We start from the raw sequence: 21144 nt of genomic DNA on the forward strand, positions 1-21144 counted from the left end.
AACATCATTTCAAGTGGCGACATAAACTAGCATAGCAGGATAACCAATTTTAGGCAAGAGTCTATCGAAGATAAATTTCTTACTCAGTCTGCTTAATGAAAAAATATCCAGGGAAAAATAACAAAAAAAAAACACATTAGGAAAAGTTAAGACACAAGCATCAAAACCACTAGTGTTCCTTAAGAAGGTTAGATCCTTTTATGTTATACCTGGATTTTTAGACAATGAATTGTGCAGAAATTATTGACCACTAAGGCATAAGACCATAAGAGATGGATAGTAGCCATTGAAACCAAAAGAATAAAAGGCTAATTAATATTGTACTTCAGAACTAAACAACACCATAGAGAAAAGTTGTAATACATTTATAAATATAAATGTGTTAAGTAAAACAGAAAAGCCACAGACATAATACATTAGGACAGTACACGGTCATGTCTAAATTTCAGTATATATAAAATGCTTTGTGTTTATTGCACATAAGGATTATATAGGCAGTCACAGTTTACCATAGTTGTGTTTGTTAAACGATTAACAAAAATGTATTCCAAAACTTTGGAAATTGCAACACAATTTAAGTTAAAACATACATATTTCAAAATATATTTATGTTCCATTATCCTTAAATAGTAAATGTTTGTCTAGCAACAACAAATTATTTGATTCAAAGCTTGCTTCTACAATTTGAATTCTTAAACCATCTAAAGTACACAAAAAGGTAACAAAACAAAAACAAAGTCTGTCACATAATTTCATTTTTGCATACAGATTTTAACATTTTGTGTTCAATTGCAAATTCACTGGAGAGACAACTTTCCGAGCTCGATTTAAATAGAGATTACTCTTTGTATAGGCTTGCTTTTGATCCACTAGAGAAATGTATTTCCACATGATTAACTTGCCAGGTTTTCCGATGCCTGTAAAGAATGCAGAAAAATAAATGAAAACAATCAGAGCAAAGAATTAAAAATGAATGGAACACATTATAAAAAAAAAAAAAAATACAACATGATTTTCACTGTTTAAAAGTATTCTAACAACTAGAATGATTTAATAAAAAAATATATCTAAAATATATGTTACTGCAGTATATAAAATGTTAGCTTCAATGCCACATGCTTAGTCTGTCTAATGTATTGTCTTACCGAGAGAGGTGTATAGAACAAAGAGTAACCATTGGAGAGGCCAGTCACCAACAATCACTGACATAAAATAATGGTACAATCATAAGCATAATCTAGCTAGAATATTTGAAGATAGTAGGATTGATATAGAGCTGCATATTTTCACCACTTATTGTTACCAGGGCTTAAGGAAAGCTACAGGAAAGTAAAGGTGAACTAATGACTAATAACACAAACATTTTGTGTTTCATTTCCTATTGTTTTACCCAACATATGGTATGCCAATGTGAAACAGGTTTCCTCCCAGTTCAGTCAATTTACTGAAAAGGATCAGTACAGCACTTTATTAGATAGGATTTCAGCACTTTGCCTTTATTATCAAAGTGAACATTTAAGCACACAAGTCCTAGGCATATTATGAAAAGATATTGCTCTACCTAAACATTGTTGCAGACCAAGCACAACCCTTCATGACAGCGGTATTCCCTGATGGAAGTGGCCTCTCATCACAATAATGCACCTCCCAAACTGAAAAATTGGCCAGGAAGAGTTCAAGGCATTGACTTGGCCTCCAAATTCCCCAGATCTCAATCTGAGCATCTGTGGGATGTGCGGGAAAAACAAGTCCGAGCCATGGAGGCCCCACGTCACAACTTATAGGAATTAAAGGTCTTGAAGCCAGATACCACAGGACACCTTCAGAGGTCTTCTGGAGTCCATGCATCAACGGGTTACAGATGTTTTGACGGCACGAGGGGACCTACATAATATTTGGCAGTTGGTTTTAATGTTGTAGCTGATCTGTTTATATCTTCTTAGGCTTGTATCACACAGGTGCTTTTGCGTCCATGTTTTTTAGCCAAGGAAAGAGAGCTGGTGTTGCCTGCTATATGCTGGCAGACAGTGTAAAAGCTCTGAGTTCATGTCACAAAAGAGCAAATACACTCTGTAAACTTAGCTGAAAAGCTCTGTGAATGTTATAGGCACCAATGTGATAGAAAGTCCCTGCTTACACAGCATAAAATTCCCTTGGCTAAAAAACACAGGCTGCTGCCTCCCAGATTTAACTGACTGGATCCTGAATACTAAAGTACTTTGTTCACTCTTGATCTAAATGTTCAAATTCTTACCATATTTGATCACTAAGGCAGGGAAGTCAGGTCAGCCAATTAACCCACTAGAAAACTGTGTGAAGTTATTAGCCAACCTATCATATGTTGACTCACAATATATTCAGAAATCACTGGTACTCATATGAAGTTAGCAAGTCAAGCAAGTCATGGTTTGAATGGACTAGATTAAAAAGCTGTTCAGGATTGTCAGTTAAAACCCGATGAAATTATGTTTGTCACCTGCTGTAGGGGCTGCACTTAGAGAGAAGACTGCAGTGTACTATACTGTTATTACAACCAGCACTACTGGCTTCAGTAACAGCAAAGCATTTCATATGGCTGTGTACAGTAGATGTAGCCCATGTGAGGCAGGTCTAATGGTTCCCGGATAGGCTCTGGAATTCTGGATATTATTCTCTGCTAGCTTACAATATGGAGATAAAGAAGGAAGCACAGATGAGGGACATGCTCCAGTCACCAGGGCGCATTACTTAGTCGCCAAGATGACCAGGATTTCCTCTGCCCTGTTCTAAAGTTATTGTTTAGTAAGGGAAAGCAAGTAGTCTAGCACTGTCGTGATAATTTAGCCACTAGCAGCACATGGCTTAGGCAAAAGTAACAGTATACGCAATAACCTAAGCATTTTATTGAATAATTATAGGGACACTACAAATATATGCCTTATTTCTAAACTGAGTAGAATTTTCCTGTGTTAAAAACAGTTACTCTTTGTAACATTTACAGATCTGAATACAAAACTGTTCAACCCATTATTTTTATATGACAATTGGTATTTCACCAATAAATTGGATAAGTCAGAAGGATGAATACATTGTATTTCTCGTTTTTTGCACAGGGATTGTTGAAGGCAATTTTTAGGCATATCATTGTTTAACCACAGCCAGACTAATGGATTGGTTGATGTATGTGTGCCATGAATGAATCATGTTGTCTGGTCAAACAGTGATATCCTAAAAACAAGCAGTGTCAGAGATAGAGAAGCAGTGTTTAGAGATAATGGACTGTTTACTGTTTTCTACAATGTAAAACAAACATACTTTACGTATCTAAAGCAAAAAATGGTTTTATGATAGACATAAGTAGGACAAGATAAAATTGTAGACAACTGTAATTTCTATATGAATCAGCTCCCAATAAATAAGAATGGCAAACCACCTGGATTAGAAAGATCACTTGCCTTCAAAGTCTCTGTTGCTCTACGCAGTTCTTTTATAACGGAAGACAAAGCCTCTGGATTAATTCCTTGCTCACAAAGTCTCACACATATGGACAGAGTCTCCATATCCAAACCGGTATTCAAGAGTCTTGAAATTTCAAGCAACACTGCCAGACAATAAATGACATGATCATATTAATGAACATTACAACAGGATTAAAATATACTATGTGTATATATAATAAATTAGGAACAAGTTATGGTGTGTAGGCAGGGCCGGATTAAGGGAATGGAGGCCCCTGGGCTAAGGGGGCCTCCATTCCCCCGTGAGGGCCCCCCCCCCGTGATCCGAGCTGCCCGACCCCCCGGCACTTACCTCCTTCTCCGGCGCGCTGTACACTCTATACTGAGGAGATCTCGTGAGAGTGAGCCTCACGAGATCTCCTTAGTAAGGAGAATACAGCTCGCCGGGGAGGAGCGCAGTGAAAGTACGGATCGCGCCGGGGGCGCCCCCGCCCCATCAATACTGCTGCTGAGCACTTGCAAGGGCCCCCTGGATGCCATAGGCCCCTGGGCTGTAGCCCAGTTAGCCCTATGGTTAATACGGCCCTGTGTGTAGGGTGTATTAAAACATAACCGGACAGTCACTCTTCAACTTAAGCAGAAAGTAACTAAAAGGAAGAGTGATTAAAAAGAGATATGGTGCTATTTAATGTAATTTCAGATCAAAGTGGTCGCCCAGTCCACGTAGTATAAATATATTCCTGTTTTAACCACAGGCGACCAACCGCTTCAGTTTGCAGGATGATTTACTACTACAATCTATAAGCAGTTAGCCTGAACAAAACATCTTCCCGTTATGTCAGGGACACGTGTGTAAAAAACGCATAGTAAATACACATCAGACATATTAAATGCATACATAAATGCAATGCCTTTTAGATGCATTTCTACTTGCTGTAAAAAAAAACACATTACAGATGTTAGTGTGCATGTAGCCTTAGGGTGGCATCACAAGGGAGCACATGAATATAGTTTTTTACAAAATAGAAAAGTGAAGTGTTCATAAGCATCCAGATGGTGTCATGGTGACAGGCTAAAAGTAAAGGATGGACACTGCTGGGGTCACAGGAGAACCTCAGCTCAGAGACCAGTGCATGCAGCATCTTCAGACCTTAACTGTCTCTTGTGTTACATGGGAGGAACATTCACCCTTCACTTTAACCTGTCATCACAACAGTGATTGAATACTTCGGACATTGCGCTTTTATAGCTGTAAGAACGCAGCATTTAGGTGCACCCACATGACACAGGCACAATATAAGAACTAAACAATGCTTAATAAATAGCAACTGTTGTTTAAACAATCTGAACATTGTGTGACAATAGGTTATATTAAAAAAATAGAATGTGTTAGGCTACAGCACCTATATAGTAAAATTGCACGAGCAGGTGTATCTGTATGTGTGTGATGTTACTATGCAGCCTATTGTCACACAGAGATCTATGTATAATGAACATGGAATATAATGACTGATTTGTCATTCTGTACACAAAGTAAATCAGACATTGTCGCAGCTCCTGGAAGTGCCAGTGTTTAGGGACGTTGTGTGTAATGAGGTATAAGGTCTCTCAGGATCACAAAGCCCATAGCGTACTCCAAGTAATTCAGTGACGTTCTCTGCTGTAATAACCACTCACTCCATGGGATGCATGTACTGACAGCTTGCAGGATATCATACCAGCATAACACGCCTATTCAGGAACTGCATCGCAATAGGTACCACCCTAACCGGAGGCAGAGTACACTCACCGTCCATGGTCTCCCGCATAGCGCTGACACTACTGACCGGTACGCTCGCCATGACTACACCGGCCCAGCCACCCGGAAGTGCTGTCAGACTGACGACACGAGGGGACGTTGAGGCTGAGACTGTGGAACGTTCACTATAGGTAAGGAGAGCTGAGGGGGCGGGGATAGAAGGACTGAGAACACGCCTATTGTCTAGGGAGAAGACAGGGGTTAAGCAGTACGGTTTCTATAGCGACAGGGGCGAGGTCAATATTCGAATTTGTGCGGCGGCTGTTTGCTCACTGGTCAATGCTGCTGTCGCTGGTATCACGCCCCTTCCGCGCTATCTGATTGGTTCATGGTGTAACCTTGGCATGCTGATTGGCTTACTATAGAGAACGGCAACGGTAGCAGGACAGTATCAGTAGTCGGCACTCGGCAGGATTAGCGTGGCTCGGCAGCGGTGGCGGGGTTATTAGCGGGAGGGACGAGGACGCGGCGCTGGAAGGCTAGGACGGTGTTTAGAAAGTCGCTAGTCAGTTTTATGCTTTGGGCATCTCACATGGTTCCTCGCATCCCTTTATACGTATAGCAGCAGGCACAGTACACTGAGGTAACACTCATGCTCTCACCCCAATAGTAACATTTATAGCTTCTTTGTTGATACCGGCCAGAGCTAGTCCTAAACAGCCTTGGGGAATCCAGGTGTTGTGGAACTACAAGTCCCAGCCAAACCTACTGATCTGGTGTGTTCTGTAATTCCACTACAGCTGGAGAGTGAAAAGTTACTTAAACTGTGCACGGTGAGCATACACAACATGGAGTTATTACGGTTTTATATAGAACGATGAATGCAATTTCTATATTTAATATACTAAAATGTACTAAAAATTCCTTCAATAACTATAGGGCAAAATAAGGTAAACATAATATTAACCCGTGTATAGTGCAGACTTGTGTAGTATAACTCGAGGAATATGCTTTTCATTTAAAAAAGAAAAAAAAAAGTTGCTTCCCTTTATGGAAAGCCAGAAGGACAGTATAAATAATTCAGCTCATAAATCTTGCCAATACAACATTTCCAGTACATACTTTTAGGTCCTGTAGACTAAGTTAGTGCAAGCAATTTTTGTGTATAAATCTTTTAACTTTGAAGTTGTATTAGGCATTCAGAACATCATAACGTTCACAGCAGCAGTAAGTCTGTATTAGGCTTCTGAGAAACAGTGACCTGGCCACTTGTTATTGTTAGGTCTTATACCCAATAACTTTGTTTCTGTTACAAAGTGCAAATAAAAACATGAGTGCAAATGTATTTAACATGATATTGTTACTAGTGGTTTTTGATGTTATTGGAGCTTCCACAATGTATTTTACTTGTAAATGCGAGTGCATGGATTAAAAGCGCTTTAACACTAGCATCCATGCAAGGTGGTATGGGTCTATTTTAGATGTAGTATAGTTAAAATCAATACTAAAATGCATAGAATTAACACCAGTGAGTAGGAGGCCTAAAGGAGTACAAGGCTGCATTTGACAATGGATTGTCATGATGTTTAAAGGGAAATAGAGGCTAGCTAAAAACAACATACCTATATTTATCAAGTGGTGGTTCTGAAAAACAACAGAGGTGTGCTGTTTTGTTTTTTTGTTTGTTTTTTAAATGCAAATTTATTGAAGACAAAACCCACTTTGCCATTTGAAAAAAATGATGGAAAACCGTCAATAAACTGCAGAACTACAGGTTGATAGATATACCCCTTGAGGGTTAAATTGTGAAAGAAGCAGAGTCCCCAATACAGCATAGTATAATGGTGTGGGGCTCCAATTATACTGGTGCAGAAGCATTGTGGTATCATGCATACCTCTATATGAAATAAAGCTCATAAATGTACCTATGGCATGCAGTTTGAGGTCTTCTTAATTTATGTGTAATCATATATAGATTGGCCTTTCATTCTAGGTTTGCGTTTGTGTTCAATTTACAGTTGTTTTCCATTTGTCATGGGGGATGTTCGCGCTCAGTTAACACCAGAGACGCCAGGCCGCACAGCAATTCTAAATCCTTTTGAGAGTCCGAATGACTATTGCAGCTTGCATGAGCCGTTTGTATCCAGCCCAACAGTGTTCAAACCAGCAAAGTCTTCAGTGGTAAGTAATGAATGGACTGAAGTAGACAGCACGCCTTCTTTTATAAGTAAAATATAGATAATATGTAGGGGGGATAAAAAAAGGATGAGAAAATATATATATCCATAGCAGAAAAGAACAGGATGAATTTGCATCCTGAATGACTATCAATTAGAAGAAATAAAAGCTGTTACCTTTCTGACTACCAAGATGTGGTATATTTTTTCATTCATTATTTAAGCATGTAGTAATTACCCCTATTCTAGGGAAGGGGAAAATTGAACAAAGTTCTTTCTCCAATTATCGTCCCATCTCTCGATTCCCTTGGCCTCCTAGCTTCTTGCAAGGTTTGCATACGCTCTCCTAATACACTTTGTTTGCTCACATAGCCTATTGTACCCTCTTCAGTCAAAGGTTTGTTCCTGAGCCTCCAAAGACTGGATTGACTAAGGTAGAATGATTTTATCACTGCTAAATTCAAAGGTCACTACATTTCTATTGCATTTGATTATTCACATTTCATAGAAATGGTGCATTTCCTAGTTCTTAAGTGTGCCGTCCTATCTTGGTTCTCCTACTACTTATCTACTACTTATTGAACTGCTATTTCACTGTTGGTTTCTCTGGATCAACCTCATCTGTACTTCCTTTATTAAGTGGAGTACCACAAGGCTGAGTCCTATTCCCCTCTTCCATATCTATACCGCTTCTCTTGGGAAAACTAATAAGCTTTTGATTTGAACATCACCTCTGTGTTGACTTGTGTTACTGAATAAATGATGAATAAAAAGAGGTGCTCTACAGAGTGTGCTGCCTATTACATACAGATGGGACTCCACACAATCCCAAATATAAAATCACAATTATATATAAAAGTATGTATGCATCATGCGCTCACATGAATCCGCAGAAGGTGGATCTAATTCCTTATTAGGCAGAGAAGTTCAATCCACAATCAGGATATCTATAATAGACTCAGAAAAAAGCAAAACACATAATATAGCCTGTATAAAATAAACAACAACTCCCCTGTGTAAGAAAGTTCAATGTAATTTCTTCCAATAAGAGAAATTCGTTCCTTCAATCCATCACCTGTGTGTAGACAACTTCTACCTGATTCCCCAAAAGAAATATGTGTACAAGAGGTAATATGGTAGTGGGCATATAAAACAGCTCCTCTCATCTGGGATGTGGTAGCCCAATGGCATCCAGTATACACCCATGATATAGAATAAAAAAAATGTATCTAGTACATTCTTTTTATTTTTTAGCTTATATCAAGCTTAAAACCATGCCAATAACAAACTCACAAGGATGGATAATCCTAAAACATTTATAGACTTAAAACTCCTACTGGAGGATGTTGGTAAACAGGAACATATAGGCATAAAAGGAGGAGGATCCAAAACCCGGGATAGGACTGTCCTCCAGTGCTTCCAATGCAACTCCCACGGTGCAGATGTAAGAATAAGAACGAACTACCAACGTGTTTCAACTCTTCATATAGAGTCTTTATCAAGGCTGAATGTTTTATGTCATTTCATCTTGGAACATCCTTAAACTTAACCTTTCAAAATCTATCAATCTTTCCACCAGCCAACAGAAGCTACTTACCCGACATGTTTTTATTGGTGGCACAATAACAAACCATACCCTTCAAGATCTGTAGTACTATACACTGTTGTCCAGATCCTGTTCAATGTTGCGTTGAGCGCAATCCATTCTGGATGTGAGAGGGACAGTCCTTGAGCTCTTACGGGGGAACTTAACTCCCTGTGAAATCCCATGGAACGGTCATGAATACACTTCGGGGCGATGTAACATTATAGATTTTTCCTCTCTCTTCCTAAAAGTACACAGGAAAGTCTGTGGTGTACGGGTCAAAGACAGAAAAGACACCAAATGGAAGAAGGTGTCACAATATATACCTTCCGGGGTTGTTTCTTCCTCATGTCTCTAGTCTAATGACAAAGACGTAAACCCATATGTTATAGCTGCCATGGAATTTTGAAAAGGAAATGAACATTACTGGGGATTGGGTTTTATGAAAACGTATGGAGGGGGGGATTGATGATGAGCATTGGAAGAGGTATTGTGAGAAGTGTTTGGAGAGGAAGGGAGCAAGCGGCTATGAACGCCATTGAAGTTTAAGGCTAGAATTTCACATTTTATTCTGACTGTATTTTGCTGCAGTGTTTAACTATTCTGCCGGCAGAAAGCAAAATCCTTTCAGAAACTCCAATTTTCCTGTATTCTATATCTGTCATCTATATAGCACATAGTTGGCACTTCTAACCCTGAAGATAGTGTGTGGGTGGAATGGTTGGAACACAGATTCAGTTGTCAGTAGAGAAATGGTTTACACCAGCGGCTCCCATGCGCTGTCACAGGGGTGTCGCGACCAGCCAGAGAAAAACAAACCAAAAAAAAAAAACTTGCCAATCCGTGCGGCGCTTGGGACCCAGCATCCTCCTCTCTCCCACAGCGCGCTCGACATTCAGTGACAAGCTGCGGGAGAGAGGAGGATGGCGCCGTGCGGATTGGTAAGCTTTTGGGTTTTTTGGTGTGTTTTTCTCTGGCTGGCTGTGGAAAAGGGGGCAGCGTGAGTGGGGGCAGAGTGTGTGGAGATGAAGGAGGGCACAGTGTAAGTTAGCTGTCAATTATTCTTTGACAGAAATATAATTGAAAAAAAATATATAAAAATATTATTTTTCCTTGGATTTATGTGTATTATTGTTGCATATAACTAAATAAGTATTTGTCCTGACCTAAATACTTATTACGTTTTTTTTCACCCAAATACTTTTAAAACCGGACTGCTCAGTAATTATTTTGGAGGGGTGCCTTGAAAAAAATTCTGGGTGCCGCGAACTGCAAAAGTTTGGGAACCACTGGTTTACACCATAGAAATGTGAATATTAGCCTGGGCATTAAATTTTGATACACCCGAGCTGCTTTCTGTTTTCTTCTGCTATTTTGAGTAGAGATTCATGCACATCTCTTTACATAAAGCAGGATGGAGCATGCATGAAAATACAACCCCTAAAGCATAAAAATTAAACCTTTTTAATAGATGACTGCACCCAAATCTAAAAGTTGCTTTTGGTGGAGTTCACGGAGTAAATATAAAAATGAAATTGTACTTGCCTTGTATGCACCGATTGCTGGACATGCCAGGGTCCCTAATGCTTAAAACAAGTCTTTTGGTAAAAGGAGTGCAAAGTGGGACTGTTGCCGCTATTGGAGACCCCAGCAAATGTGACGAGAAGCGTGTGTATAGTATATCAATTTTAATTTTTAATGATTGTAGCATTTGTTTGGCTTTAATTGGGGAGCTAACATACAAAAATTGAAACTTAGACTCTTCCAACTGCTTAAATGGCATCAATAGCTTAATAAATATGATCTATTTTATAGCTACATGTATGTTTTCCAGACTCCTCTGCAATTTAGATGGTCGATTGATCAGCTTGCCGCAATAAACCCTGTTGACATTGACCCTGAAGATATTCATCGTCAGGCTTTATATTTAAGCCATGCCAAGTAAGCTGCATTAAAACGTTCACACATGTAAACATATCATATAGACTGACCAGATAAAATGGACACTTGGTGAACTGTGAACAGAAAGTTTAGGCATGGATTAGTTGTAAGTGGAGCTCACTGGTCAGCTGCTGCTATTTGTCCATCCAGCTCCATTGACAGCAGTCCCTGTATTACTAGTGGTGGGGAGGGAGGTCTCTGTATGTGTATATATAGCGGAGGTGGAGTTCTCCTTTAAAACCAGCTGAGTGCTAGCATGCAACAATGCTGGAGAGCTAAAGCTATGTAACATTTGTCTTATTCTGTTGTCAGATTTAATGAAATATTTGCCCCAAAACTTTATTTGGGACATTTTCATATTTCTCTTCAGATATGTTCACTATATCCAATGTTTTTTTTATGTTAAAATAATATGTCTGCCAGAGGGTGGATGTAAACCCCTTAAAAGGAAATTGTCACTAATATATTGAAAAAGTATGAATCTATTTGAAGCTTTGACTTCTTGGTCACTTCAGAAGAACAGTAGTTTGATGACCCTGCCAAACTTTGCACTCTCCAGGCATTGGTGCTTGGAAAATTTTTGCACAAGTTGTAGTTTCACCAGTAATTTTTTCTTTTTTTTTCTTTTTTTATTCCTACTTATTTTTTTTTCTGTGCGACTTATGTTTTCTTAAACAATAAAAATTTGCCCATATGCAAGCGGTGGCGAGCCTAACAGGAAGGGATATTAAAAAGGGAGAAGGGTGGGAGGGAAACGGAAAGTTGAAAGTCAAATATAGACTGTCCAGGTAGCCTTTCTTTATGAAGTACCCTCTATTTAGTGCAATACCTGAATGGATGTATTGTACAACTGAGTTGCACCATAATTTCATCTGGAAAGGGACCAATACTGATGGGTCTTTTCTAAAGTGTAGATGAGTTATATTTTTTGGTCTCTGCAATGAAGATAGATACTTGAGCTATAGACAAGCCTGCTGCTGAGATGGATCAGTGGGACAATGTCATTGTTGTAACTATTTAATATTCTTGTTGTTCAGATTAGATAAAGAAGTAGAAGAAAGAAGACAAAAGGCTATTGAAGAGGTAAGTTCTTGCTCTATTAATAATTTTTTTAATAATAGGAGTTTCTTGCATTTCAACTAACGTTCTCATTCAAAGAGAAGAAATTACATTTTTGATCTTGGTATGGCTAGATTTGTATAGCTTTCTTACAAAACAGTGAGTGAATGGGAAACAGTTCAATCAGTGTATGGGGGAAGGGATTTTTTTTATTTTACATTTATATTTTTTTCCACATTTTTATGAAATCTGTTACGGATTACCTGAAAATTGTGACAAATTTGTAGGAACTTCTCAGAACTCTGAACAGTGAGAAGTCTGTCCTATTCATGCTAGACTCTGCGCTTTCTAGGCCTATTGACACTTCATGGAGCCTTTTTGGAAACTAAACTGTTTAATAATGGAACTGCATAAATGACATGTAATCATAGCAAGTGAAATATCTGAAGCATTGTCAAGGATTAGAAATTTTTTCATAATGTGCTTTCTTGTGGCGTCTGATGGAATTTTAGTCATAGTTATGGTAGTTTCTATATATTCACTTTTCTGGTCTCTACTTATTGTATTAAACAAACCCCTGTGTGTTGCTTCAGAGCTTGATCAAGTCATTTGCACATCAGCCAGCTCCGGCGTATTCCTACTGACATTTGACAATTCGTCAGTAGTTTTGAGAATGTATTTTGCTTTTCTGCATAGTAACATGTTGTGGTCTGAGATTGCTGGGATACTCTTTTCTAATTGTTCTGTTCTTAGTTTTTTACGCAAAGGACAATTGTTCCATCACCTTGGACGCAGAATGATGAGAAGCAAGCTGCCCAGTTTCATTCAACAAAATGTAAGTCCCTGATATTTGACATATACATGTGTGTATATGTCATATGTGTATATGTATTGATTGGTAAGTGGCCTATTTTTACTGTGTACATGTTAATGCGTCAGGAAATGAGGCTTTCTGACTGATTTGCTACAAATTACATGTCGGCTTCTCCACAGAACAACTAATAGATGTTTTCTCTGCCAATGATTCCCACACCACATTTTCACACTGGTCCAGGGCTATTCAATATTAGAAAAAAAGCAGTAATGCAAGGGAAGTGTAGAAGTACTTTAATCACGTTTGCTTCAGAGCATTATATGGTGTTTACTTCTTTATAAGTTGTGTGGCATTTAAAAAAAAATAGTTTTATGGGGTTTTTTGTATTAGTTTTGTATGTTTTCAGTGTAATTCAATTCATATGAAAGTTTACAATATATTTTAAAGTTGGATAATGACCAAATATATTGGCATTTATAGGTGTTGACCTTATTGATGAATCACCCCTTGGGAGAGAACAAGCCTTGACCCTTGGAAAGAGCACAGGTAGCCATGACCCAAAAATCTAAACCAGCAATTGTAGATATATTTTACTTGCTTCAAACTGTAAACATGTACGTTAAACAATGTTGGTGTGTAAAAAACTTTTTAAATATTTGAATGTTAACTTGCATTTTTAATGTACAGTGAGCCCATGCAAATGAAGTTGCTTCAATTATCAAACCAGTTAGACACTTCTAAAACTGTAATTGAGTATTTACTAAAGTGCAAATTGCAGGCAATTAAATGACTCGCAAAGTGTTTGCCTCGAGCATCCTATATATGGAGGACTACATTCCAAACTAAGGACATTTTCAAATTATGACCTGCTGTGCGTCTTTAAGGGACATTATTTTTCACAATGTATAGGTTTGTCTAATATATTTTTTTTTTATTTATTTTTTTTGCAGTTGCTTGTCAAACCCAATTATCATTACCGGTTGACTTCAATTTAGAGAAAGTACTAGGTGAGTAAGCCAATTTAGTTTGTGGAGGGAGGGTGAGAAATTTAAATTTCAGCATGCACACACCCCACATCTCCCTCCCACCTAGTGCTGTAATTTGCCTTATATTGCTGCCTGCACTCATTCACTGCTAATATTGCATCCACTATATTTGCCAATATTGCTTTTGCTAACAAGCAAATACACACTATCAAATAGTCATCTGTGTCTTGTTCATTTTGGCCAAAGGCGAATATTTTAGGGCGGAAGAAAATGGTGATCAATCACAGGAAAACCTGAGCTCCTTATCACTACGAAGAAAGTTATTTTTGGATGGACAAGTCAGTGGATCGGAGTGTTCATCACCAAGCTCCCCACCACCAGGACCATATGATGTTCCACCAGCCTCCCTTGGCGTTCTTTGCTCAATTGATCTTTCTCCAGTTCGCTGCAGAAGTCCTATGCAAACTCCCAGTTCGGTAATGATTTGTACATACCAATTCAAGATTAATTGCATTTTAGAAAAAATAAAATCAAGTGAAATTGCACTGATGAGAAGAAGTGTGATAAGTATGTAGATTGTTTTTCAGTAGGGTAGAATGCCTTTTAAATCTCTTTTGGACACTGCTTATTTTTAAAACGAATGCATGAGGAAACGGTTTATACATGTGGAAATGATCAAGGCAAATCCTTGATTTTTAAAGGGGAGCTCCACCTTCATTGTATAAATTACATTTGTGTGTAGTGTGCCCTAATGCTTTTGCATTGTTGGTTTGGGTTTGGCCTGGAGAAGCAATGTGAACATGTAATAGATGTTATGGTTAACAAAGAGGGTGTATTTGTAAAGTACATCATATCTCCAGAAATAGGAGCATATTAAAAATGTTACTAAATAATTTCTAACGCTGTCCTCTTCCTAGAATACCTCCATTGTTTAATTGCGTCCACACCTTCCCTTGCATTTAGACTACACTAACTTGTACCCATTAAATAACCTACAACCTTAATAGTTTTTTCCTCAATAGCGAATGTAACAAGGCTCTATATAATATAGAAAACCCACAATCACAGTGCAGATGTACTGTATATGTATAAAATCTTTAACTTACACAACAATATTACAACATCTATCTTCAATTATCTCATCTTACACACAGTGTATATAGCAGTTCAACATTGGTGATACAATAAACATTTAAGCTATACTCCTAGGAGGCAAAGAGCACTTACACCAACAAAACGTCTTCTGCTTCCTGTTCAACCCGTCCTGCTGCCAAGACCCATTTCTCCTTTAGCCATAGAGAGGCAAAGACAGTGGGTTATGTTTCGGGACACTGGGAAAAAGAATGGACTGCCAATTTTTCCACACCACATCCCTCATCCCTGTTTCCATTCTTCCACAGTTCTTTTTCAGTGCCCTTCATATGAGGTAGGCATAGGAATGTTTTACCTTTTTGTTTCTTTTATTTTATTTTACCAATTTTGGTGGTCCACATTTTTATCTGTGCCAGATGCCTGACTAAGGTACATGTGGGACATTCGGACCCAAAGAGTTATGAGCATGTTGTATCTGGACAAAATGTATATGATGTTCCTGGTTCTCCATTTTGAGTCCGTCTTAGAGTGTGTTCCTTGCCCATGTTTGCGCTCTCCTGGAGCTAATATTATCTCAGTGCGCAGGATGGCGAAATCATCTGGGACTACATCTGGGTAAACCTGGAAGCGGTGCTGTACTCACGGTTCCATATGCACACGACTAAAAATGCACTTCCACATTTGCGAAACAAATTTCTCGGGCATCTCCACAGTTCCATTTCTCTGTCTGTGTATTTGCTTCCTTGAATTGATCTCTCATCTAAAGTTGAGTGGTGTGGCAAGTTGTCACTATGGATTATAGTATGCTGAAATGGGGGTGGGGAGGTGGTTTTTCTCCACCATCATGCCCTGGGTATGCTGTCTCCTAAGTAGATCCTGAAAAAGAATATCTCCGAATCTAAGATCAACCAGATCTGTGTACCAGGAACACCCGGGCCGATCAAACATGCTTGAGCCTTTCAAATTTAACCTTCCTAAGGATCAGTGGAATCATATAAATCGGTAGAAGAAGTGGACATGGAACCGATCTATGTTTATTTGCAGCATCATTATATTTATTTCAAAAGACGTCCCAGATACGCACAAGGTCCCGAAGAACTTTGAAGGGACCTTGGTACACAGATCTGGTTGATCTTCGATTCGGAGATATTCTTTTTCAGGATCTTGGTAACTTGCTTTAGCAGCATGGCTTTTCAAGCCTTGTCCTTAAGCAAATGGGTTTAGCCAATCCCAATATTCAGACCATGCTATGGGCTCTCTTACTTCCTATGTCAATCCTAGGGATTGGAAATCCTGCCTAGCCTGCTGCAATGAGCTGAGTGCTTAATCCAAAGGTTTTTTTTTGAGGGTGGAGGGGGTTGTAGCTCTCATTGCTTCAGAGTTCTTAAGATGTGGGGGTGTCTACGCTCCAACCCTCCAATGCTTTTTTTTTTTCTTCTGCAGAACCAGCTGGTGTTGTTTCCAAATGTTTCGTGTTTGTTTGTTTTTTGTTTTATTACACAATGCCTGGGCCATGTTTGACTTCTATGCTCCTTTTAACTTATTTGTTCCAACCTAATGCCATCTCTGTTTTTCTCATCATACAGGAGTTGGTGGTGCCATCCTTATGCCCATGCAACTCCAAGAAAGTAACACTTCACTCTTTGTTTTCAGATCAATCTGTACAGAGCTCAGGAGTTCTATCATTCAGGCACCCTGTTTTGTCCTTTTCATGAGTGTCATGGGAAAGGATGCATTAACTCCTCCCAGTCGATCTTCCACTCGGGCAATCCAACGGGCCTATTTTATGGCGTTAGTACTAGTCCCCTCTTGGTTGAGGGCATACTCAAACAGAGCGGTTGACCGATAAAACATTTGAAGAAAAAAACAAAACCCCACACACATTAACCCTTGTGCTGCCTGTCTAGACTGGTACTAGCAAAATCAAGGGGAGCTCTTGCTGTCAAGAGCTAGTATTCGTTGTTGCAACTAATTTTTTATTTTGCCAAGCAAGGATCCTTACGTGTATTGTGCCGAACCTGTTGACAGTTTCAACGTTGAGAGATTGACTACCTTACATTTTATACTTGCTGTTAAATCCCTTTCTTCAATGCTGTAGGGGTTCACTCCACCATAGGTGTGTGGTCTTCTCTACTCTTTTTTTTTTTTTTTTTTGTCTCCTCCTTGCTGGGCTGGCTGTAAACTGAGGAGTAGGGAAGCAGAGGGATTATAAAGGAGGGGTCTGTTCATGTAATCAGTGCCCTGCCTCTCAAGGGTGTAACCTAACCCCACATTTATCACCTAAGAAAGAGATTTATCAGAAAATACAGAAGGTTTGGTTTGTCTTATTTCAAAATAGGCAGTGCTGTGCTTTACGTACTGAGACCGAATACAGTTGTGTCAAATGCTTAGCTGGAATATTCTGGGGGTTTTTTCAGTTTTTTTACATTACTTACAATTAAACAGGTGCTGGAGCAATTGTGTAATTTAATGTGCAACTTTGGTATATTTATGTGGCTAGTATGGTTAATATATTAATCTTAAGTCTTTTTCCACTCATCTTTTGCTTTCAACTAAAGGGTCAGTTTTCTTCAAGTCCAATCCAGGGTGGACGAAGAGCATATAGTCTCGGGAGTATAGCGAGCCCGACATTTTTTGAAAAATCTCCCCTCAGAACCACATCACCAGCATTTTCCCCAATATCTTCTCTATTGGGAAAAACTCCAATGGCAGGTGAGTGTCAGTGTTTACAATTCATCTAAATGGGTATTTGCACAGTTTTCTCTATTTATAATATGTGACTTTTGTAATTTGTCCTAATTTTCAAATTTTTAAATCATTGATCTCTTAAACTGCTACGCAATCTCCTATTACCTGATATTATTGTTATCTGGTATATACGTTCTTGACTTGGTGGTACATAGGATCTTGCTTAAGTATTTGATGTGGGCTATTCCCTAGTACTTTGAACCTTCTCTCATAATTATGAAAGACATGGAACCTTAAAACATAATCGAGAATTACATGAAAAGTAATCCCAAATCTAACACATTTTTGTTTGTGTTATGATCCCTTCGATGCACAGCGCTACGTAATATGTTGGAGCTTTATAAGTGAAAGATATATTAAGGTCAATTATTGTACCTTGGAAAATACATGTTCCCCAAATTTCTAGTTATAGTGGACTTTTCCATTGAAACGCAAAATAAATATTTAGCAATTAAAATAGTACATTCCAGCATCCTTGCTTTTACCAACTTTTGTGCAACTTTTAATGATCATTCTATAAATTAATATGATTGTTCCCTCCTGTTTATTATCCCTTTAGTAGTCTAAAGCATACCGGAGATATTGCTAAATCTAATGCTCTTTATTACATTTTGTATACAGAACAGAAGAAGCTATCATTTCCTTCACCAGAGTCACTTCCTGCTTCAAAATCAATGGTTAACTCATGTACCAAAAGTCCTTTAATTGAAGGCTGTTCTCCAATCAAAAGTATTTTTGAGATTAAATCAAAATCTTGCAGCGAAAACGCACAGTATCGGACATCCCTTTTTCAGATACCATTATCCATTGAACATTTGGAGGAGGAAAAAGAAAACTCTCCACTTACACCATTGTTGTCACCTGGAGGCAGTATTGTAATACAGCTACATAACATGGATTCATTTTCCCCTGATACTCGCACAATGGACACTGTATCATCAAAAGTATGCACTCAGCAAGGAACTATAGAAGTCATAGATGAACTGAAAGACAATGACACTGTAGAAATGGTGGATCCTGGGGAAATTGAAGATGATCACATTTGGGTTAAGGATACTGTAGTATCTGACAACACTCCAATGACTAGTTTCATGGCCTGCAATACATTTAGCGTTGAGACTTCTCATATGTGCATGTCTCCTCTAGCTGAGAGCAGTGTAATTCCTTATGACAACAGCAGCATCCAGGTAATGTTATCTATGCACTTAATATTAACAACTTTGAGTAAATACAATAACTGATACTGCAGTGAATGCTAGTGTGAAGTTTGTTCTCTCAGCAATGGGTCTGTCTGAGCGACGATACTGTGAGCAGGGGATTTTGATATTGTCGGTAAAATAATTTAGCGTTGGAGAAATGTAACTGGCTGTCTAATGTAAATGGATCAAATATATAAACTTGTTTTTCCCCACCGTCCTACTTGTTTTGTCATAACTTTCCTCTGTTTTATTATGTAAAGGTGGACAGTGGTTACACTACACAAACATGTGGATCCAGTATAATGGATGGAATTGGCACAGAGGGGGTTTACAAAGAGAATGATACACAGATTTGTGATATTCAGAATGGATCTCAACATTTCAAGGCAAAGGTATGTAGGGTGTTTTATACAAGTAGCTTCTGCAAAGGCTATGGACTTCTATTTTATAATCGTTACTTGGGACTAAACCTTTTTCCTAGATAAAGGTTTATTTCCTACTTCAGCCAGTCTTCTCAGTTTATGGCAAATACATTTGTGTATTTGGCTCACATATCATAATGGTGGGGAAAGGAAATATGCAGTACTTAATTTCTGAAAACTCTACAAAGCTTTGTCCTGCAACACAAAAAGTCGTTTTTCTCAGAAATTTAAACTGATGACCGCAGCATTCTCTTTTCTTTTTAGGATGGTGATAGTTCGCTGACTTCTGTTGAGCTATAAAAGTGTGTTTTTCATGTTAGAAGTTTACAAAACATTTTGACAAAGTTTTCAGCACTTCTTGTAAATGTCTCAAAACTGCACCTGTAAACTTGCCCCCACTGTTTTCAAAAGTCATTAAAAATATAAGATCCCATTCAGATCTCAACATTAAATTTGGTATGGACAGTCTTTAAAACATGAAGGAATAATTATGTTTTTTTTTATTTTAACTCCTGGTTTTCTTGTTTGGAAATCATTTATCAAATGCATCCTTGAAATGTTAGCCTCCTCAAACCCGGTCATGTGGTATATAAAAAAGTTTGTTACATTCTGATCTCATTCCTGGCCTGAGAAAATTATGGTTTTTGTATGCTAACACTTGTGGATTTTTTGTTATTTAAAAAAATAAATAAATTAATATTTGGGACCCTTTTATTGTACTAAAATATGTGCAGAAAGTAAAAAGAAAATCGTAAAATAATTTGTACTAGATCATTGATATAGAAAGGCCCTCATGAAATATTTTTGGGAGATGAGGAATATATGACCATTTTGTATCTGAAATATTTTCTTTAGAATGATATTTGACATTTTAAACATTAACTTACATTAAAGAGGACTCAAGAAGGTCAGAAAATTGCGTGGATGAGAAGCACATTTTTGCTGAAACAGGGCAGTTTAATTTTTTTCATTGTGGCTTTGTGTGTATTTGTGTCTTATGAACTCCTTGTTTTTTTGTTTTTTTTCGACCAAGGAGTTTTCAGCATTCGAAGTTAATGGACATAGACTGCGAGAACCCGAGTCTCCAGAATCAGAACATCTGGTTCGGAAAACAAGTCATAAATCCCATGCACTACACTCTGGGACTTGGAAGCTGAGTAGTGACCCTCTATTTAACAGACTAAATAAGAATGGTATGTTTACAGTCTTCTTTTCTAGAAATAGGCTCTATTCTAAGCCAGAGTTTTAGAAAATGAAGGGTAAGGGTGGTTCTCAATGCACAAGTTTATTAACATTTTAGTCCTTTCATCTTCTCTTTAGCACGGCTCCAGAGCCCACACAAAACAGTCGATGGAAAACCTGTGTCACATTACATGCAATAACTAAAGTTCTGACAAGAAAATGGTTCGACTTCCTGACTTCTGTGAATACTGATAAACTTGATGTACATCGAACATATGAATGTGAAGAGGTGGTATGGATCCACTAACTTAAAGCATATTTATTAATTTAGAGCAATGACTCTGAAGAATCTGTGGGTTCCTCCCCTTCCCCAGAGTTTAGAACTATAAAAAGATACAGAATAAAGTGAGTTTAGAGAACATGTTCTCTTTGGAAAGTAGACATTTTGTATTTTTCTACATGTTATGATTCTAATATTGATGTGTTCTTTGTTAACATTTGATCATACTGTGCTGCTTCGCCCCCTTATAACTCAAAGGACAGCTGGAGAGCAATAGACCTAACATTGCTAAGTAAGCAAATTGCAGACTGATGGGTACAATCAAGTAAAAAGATTACTGTAAACAAACTGAGCCAATTATTACTTATGTAGCTAACTGCAATCCTCAATTACTGTATTAAAATACATTACAAACGTAAGCCTCTGCCAAGGCAACCTTTGTGCTCAATAGACATAAGCCTTAAGAAAATTTCCATGACTTTCT

The 21144-nt window shown here is 38.2% G+C and overlaps 2 protein-coding genes across 4 annotated transcripts; one reads left to right on the top strand and one right to left on the bottom strand.

Annotated features, from left to right (window-relative positions):
- Positions 1 to 443: 443 nt before the first annotated feature.
- MZT1 (mitotic spindle organizing protein 1) lies at positions 444 to 5435 on the bottom strand. Of its 2 annotated transcripts, none has more exons than XM_075199815.1 (3): positions 5227 to 5435; positions 3413 to 3580; positions 444 to 917 (listed from the first exon to the last, which is right to left on the bottom strand). In XM_075199815.1, exons 1-3 carry the CDS (start codon positions 5276 to 5278, stop codon positions 772 to 774), a joined length of 366 nt encoding a protein of 121 aa, XP_075055916.1. In that variant the 5' UTR covers positions 5279 to 5435; the 3' UTR covers positions 444 to 771. The 2 variants fall into 2 exon arrangements, with proteins under 2 accessions (XP_075055916.1, XP_075055917.1); XM_075199816.1 differs by having other exon boundaries at positions 769 to 917; positions 3435 to 3580; positions 5227 to 5427.
- Positions 5436 to 5605: 170 nt separating this feature from the next.
- BORA (BORA aurora kinase A activator) lies at positions 5606 to 20734 on the top strand. Of its 2 annotated transcripts, none has more exons than XM_075199813.1 (13): positions 5606 to 6008; positions 7194 to 7356; positions 10772 to 10878; positions 11916 to 11961; positions 12691 to 12772; positions 13232 to 13297; positions 13702 to 13758; positions 13984 to 14213; positions 17388 to 17541; positions 18199 to 18764; positions 19037 to 19168; positions 20232 to 20391; positions 20519 to 20734. In XM_075199813.1, the coding sequence occupies exons 2-13, from the start codon at positions 7210 to 7212 to the stop codon at positions 20578 to 20580; spliced, it is 1809 nt and encodes a 602-aa protein (XP_075055914.1). In that variant the 5' UTR covers positions 5606 to 6008; positions 7194 to 7209; the 3' UTR covers positions 20581 to 20734. The 2 variants fall into 2 exon arrangements, with proteins under 2 accessions (XP_075055914.1, XP_075055915.1); XM_075199814.1 differs by having other exon boundaries at positions 5606 to 5818.
- The last annotated feature ends 410 nt before the right edge of the window (positions 20735 to 21144 follow it).

The sequence above is a fragment of the Mixophyes fleayi genome, chromosome 2 (assembly GCF_038048845.1).
Source record: "Mixophyes fleayi isolate aMixFle1 chromosome 2, aMixFle1.hap1, whole genome shotgun sequence".
Classification (NCBI taxonomy): Eukaryota; Metazoa; Chordata; class Amphibia; order Anura; family Limnodynastidae; genus Mixophyes; species Mixophyes fleayi.

Coding starts and splice junctions, on each gene's coding strand:
- MZT1 (XM_075199815.1), bottom strand. CDS start 5,278: ATGGCGAGCGTACCGGTCAGTAGTGTCAGCGCTATGCGGGAGACCATG. Junction 3,581..5,226: donor TATGCGGGAGACCATGGACG/GTGAGTGTACTC, acceptor ATTGTCTGGCAG/TGTTGCTTGAAATTTCAAGA. Junction 918..3,412: donor AAGTGATCTTTCTAATCCAG/GTGGTTTGCCAT, acceptor CATTCTTTACAG/GCATCGGAAAACCTGGCAAG.
- BORA (XM_075199813.1), top strand. CDS start 7,210: ATGGGGGATGTTCGCGCTCAGTTAACACCAGAGACGCCAGGCCGCACA. Junction 13,759..13,983: donor CAATTTAGAGAAAGTACTAG/GTGAGTAAGCCA, acceptor TTTTGGCCAAAG/GCGAATATTTTAGGGCGGAA. Junction 19,169..20,231: donor CTCAACATTTCAAGGCAAAG/GTATGTAGGGTG, acceptor TTTTCGACCAAG/GAGTTTTCAGCATTCGAAGT.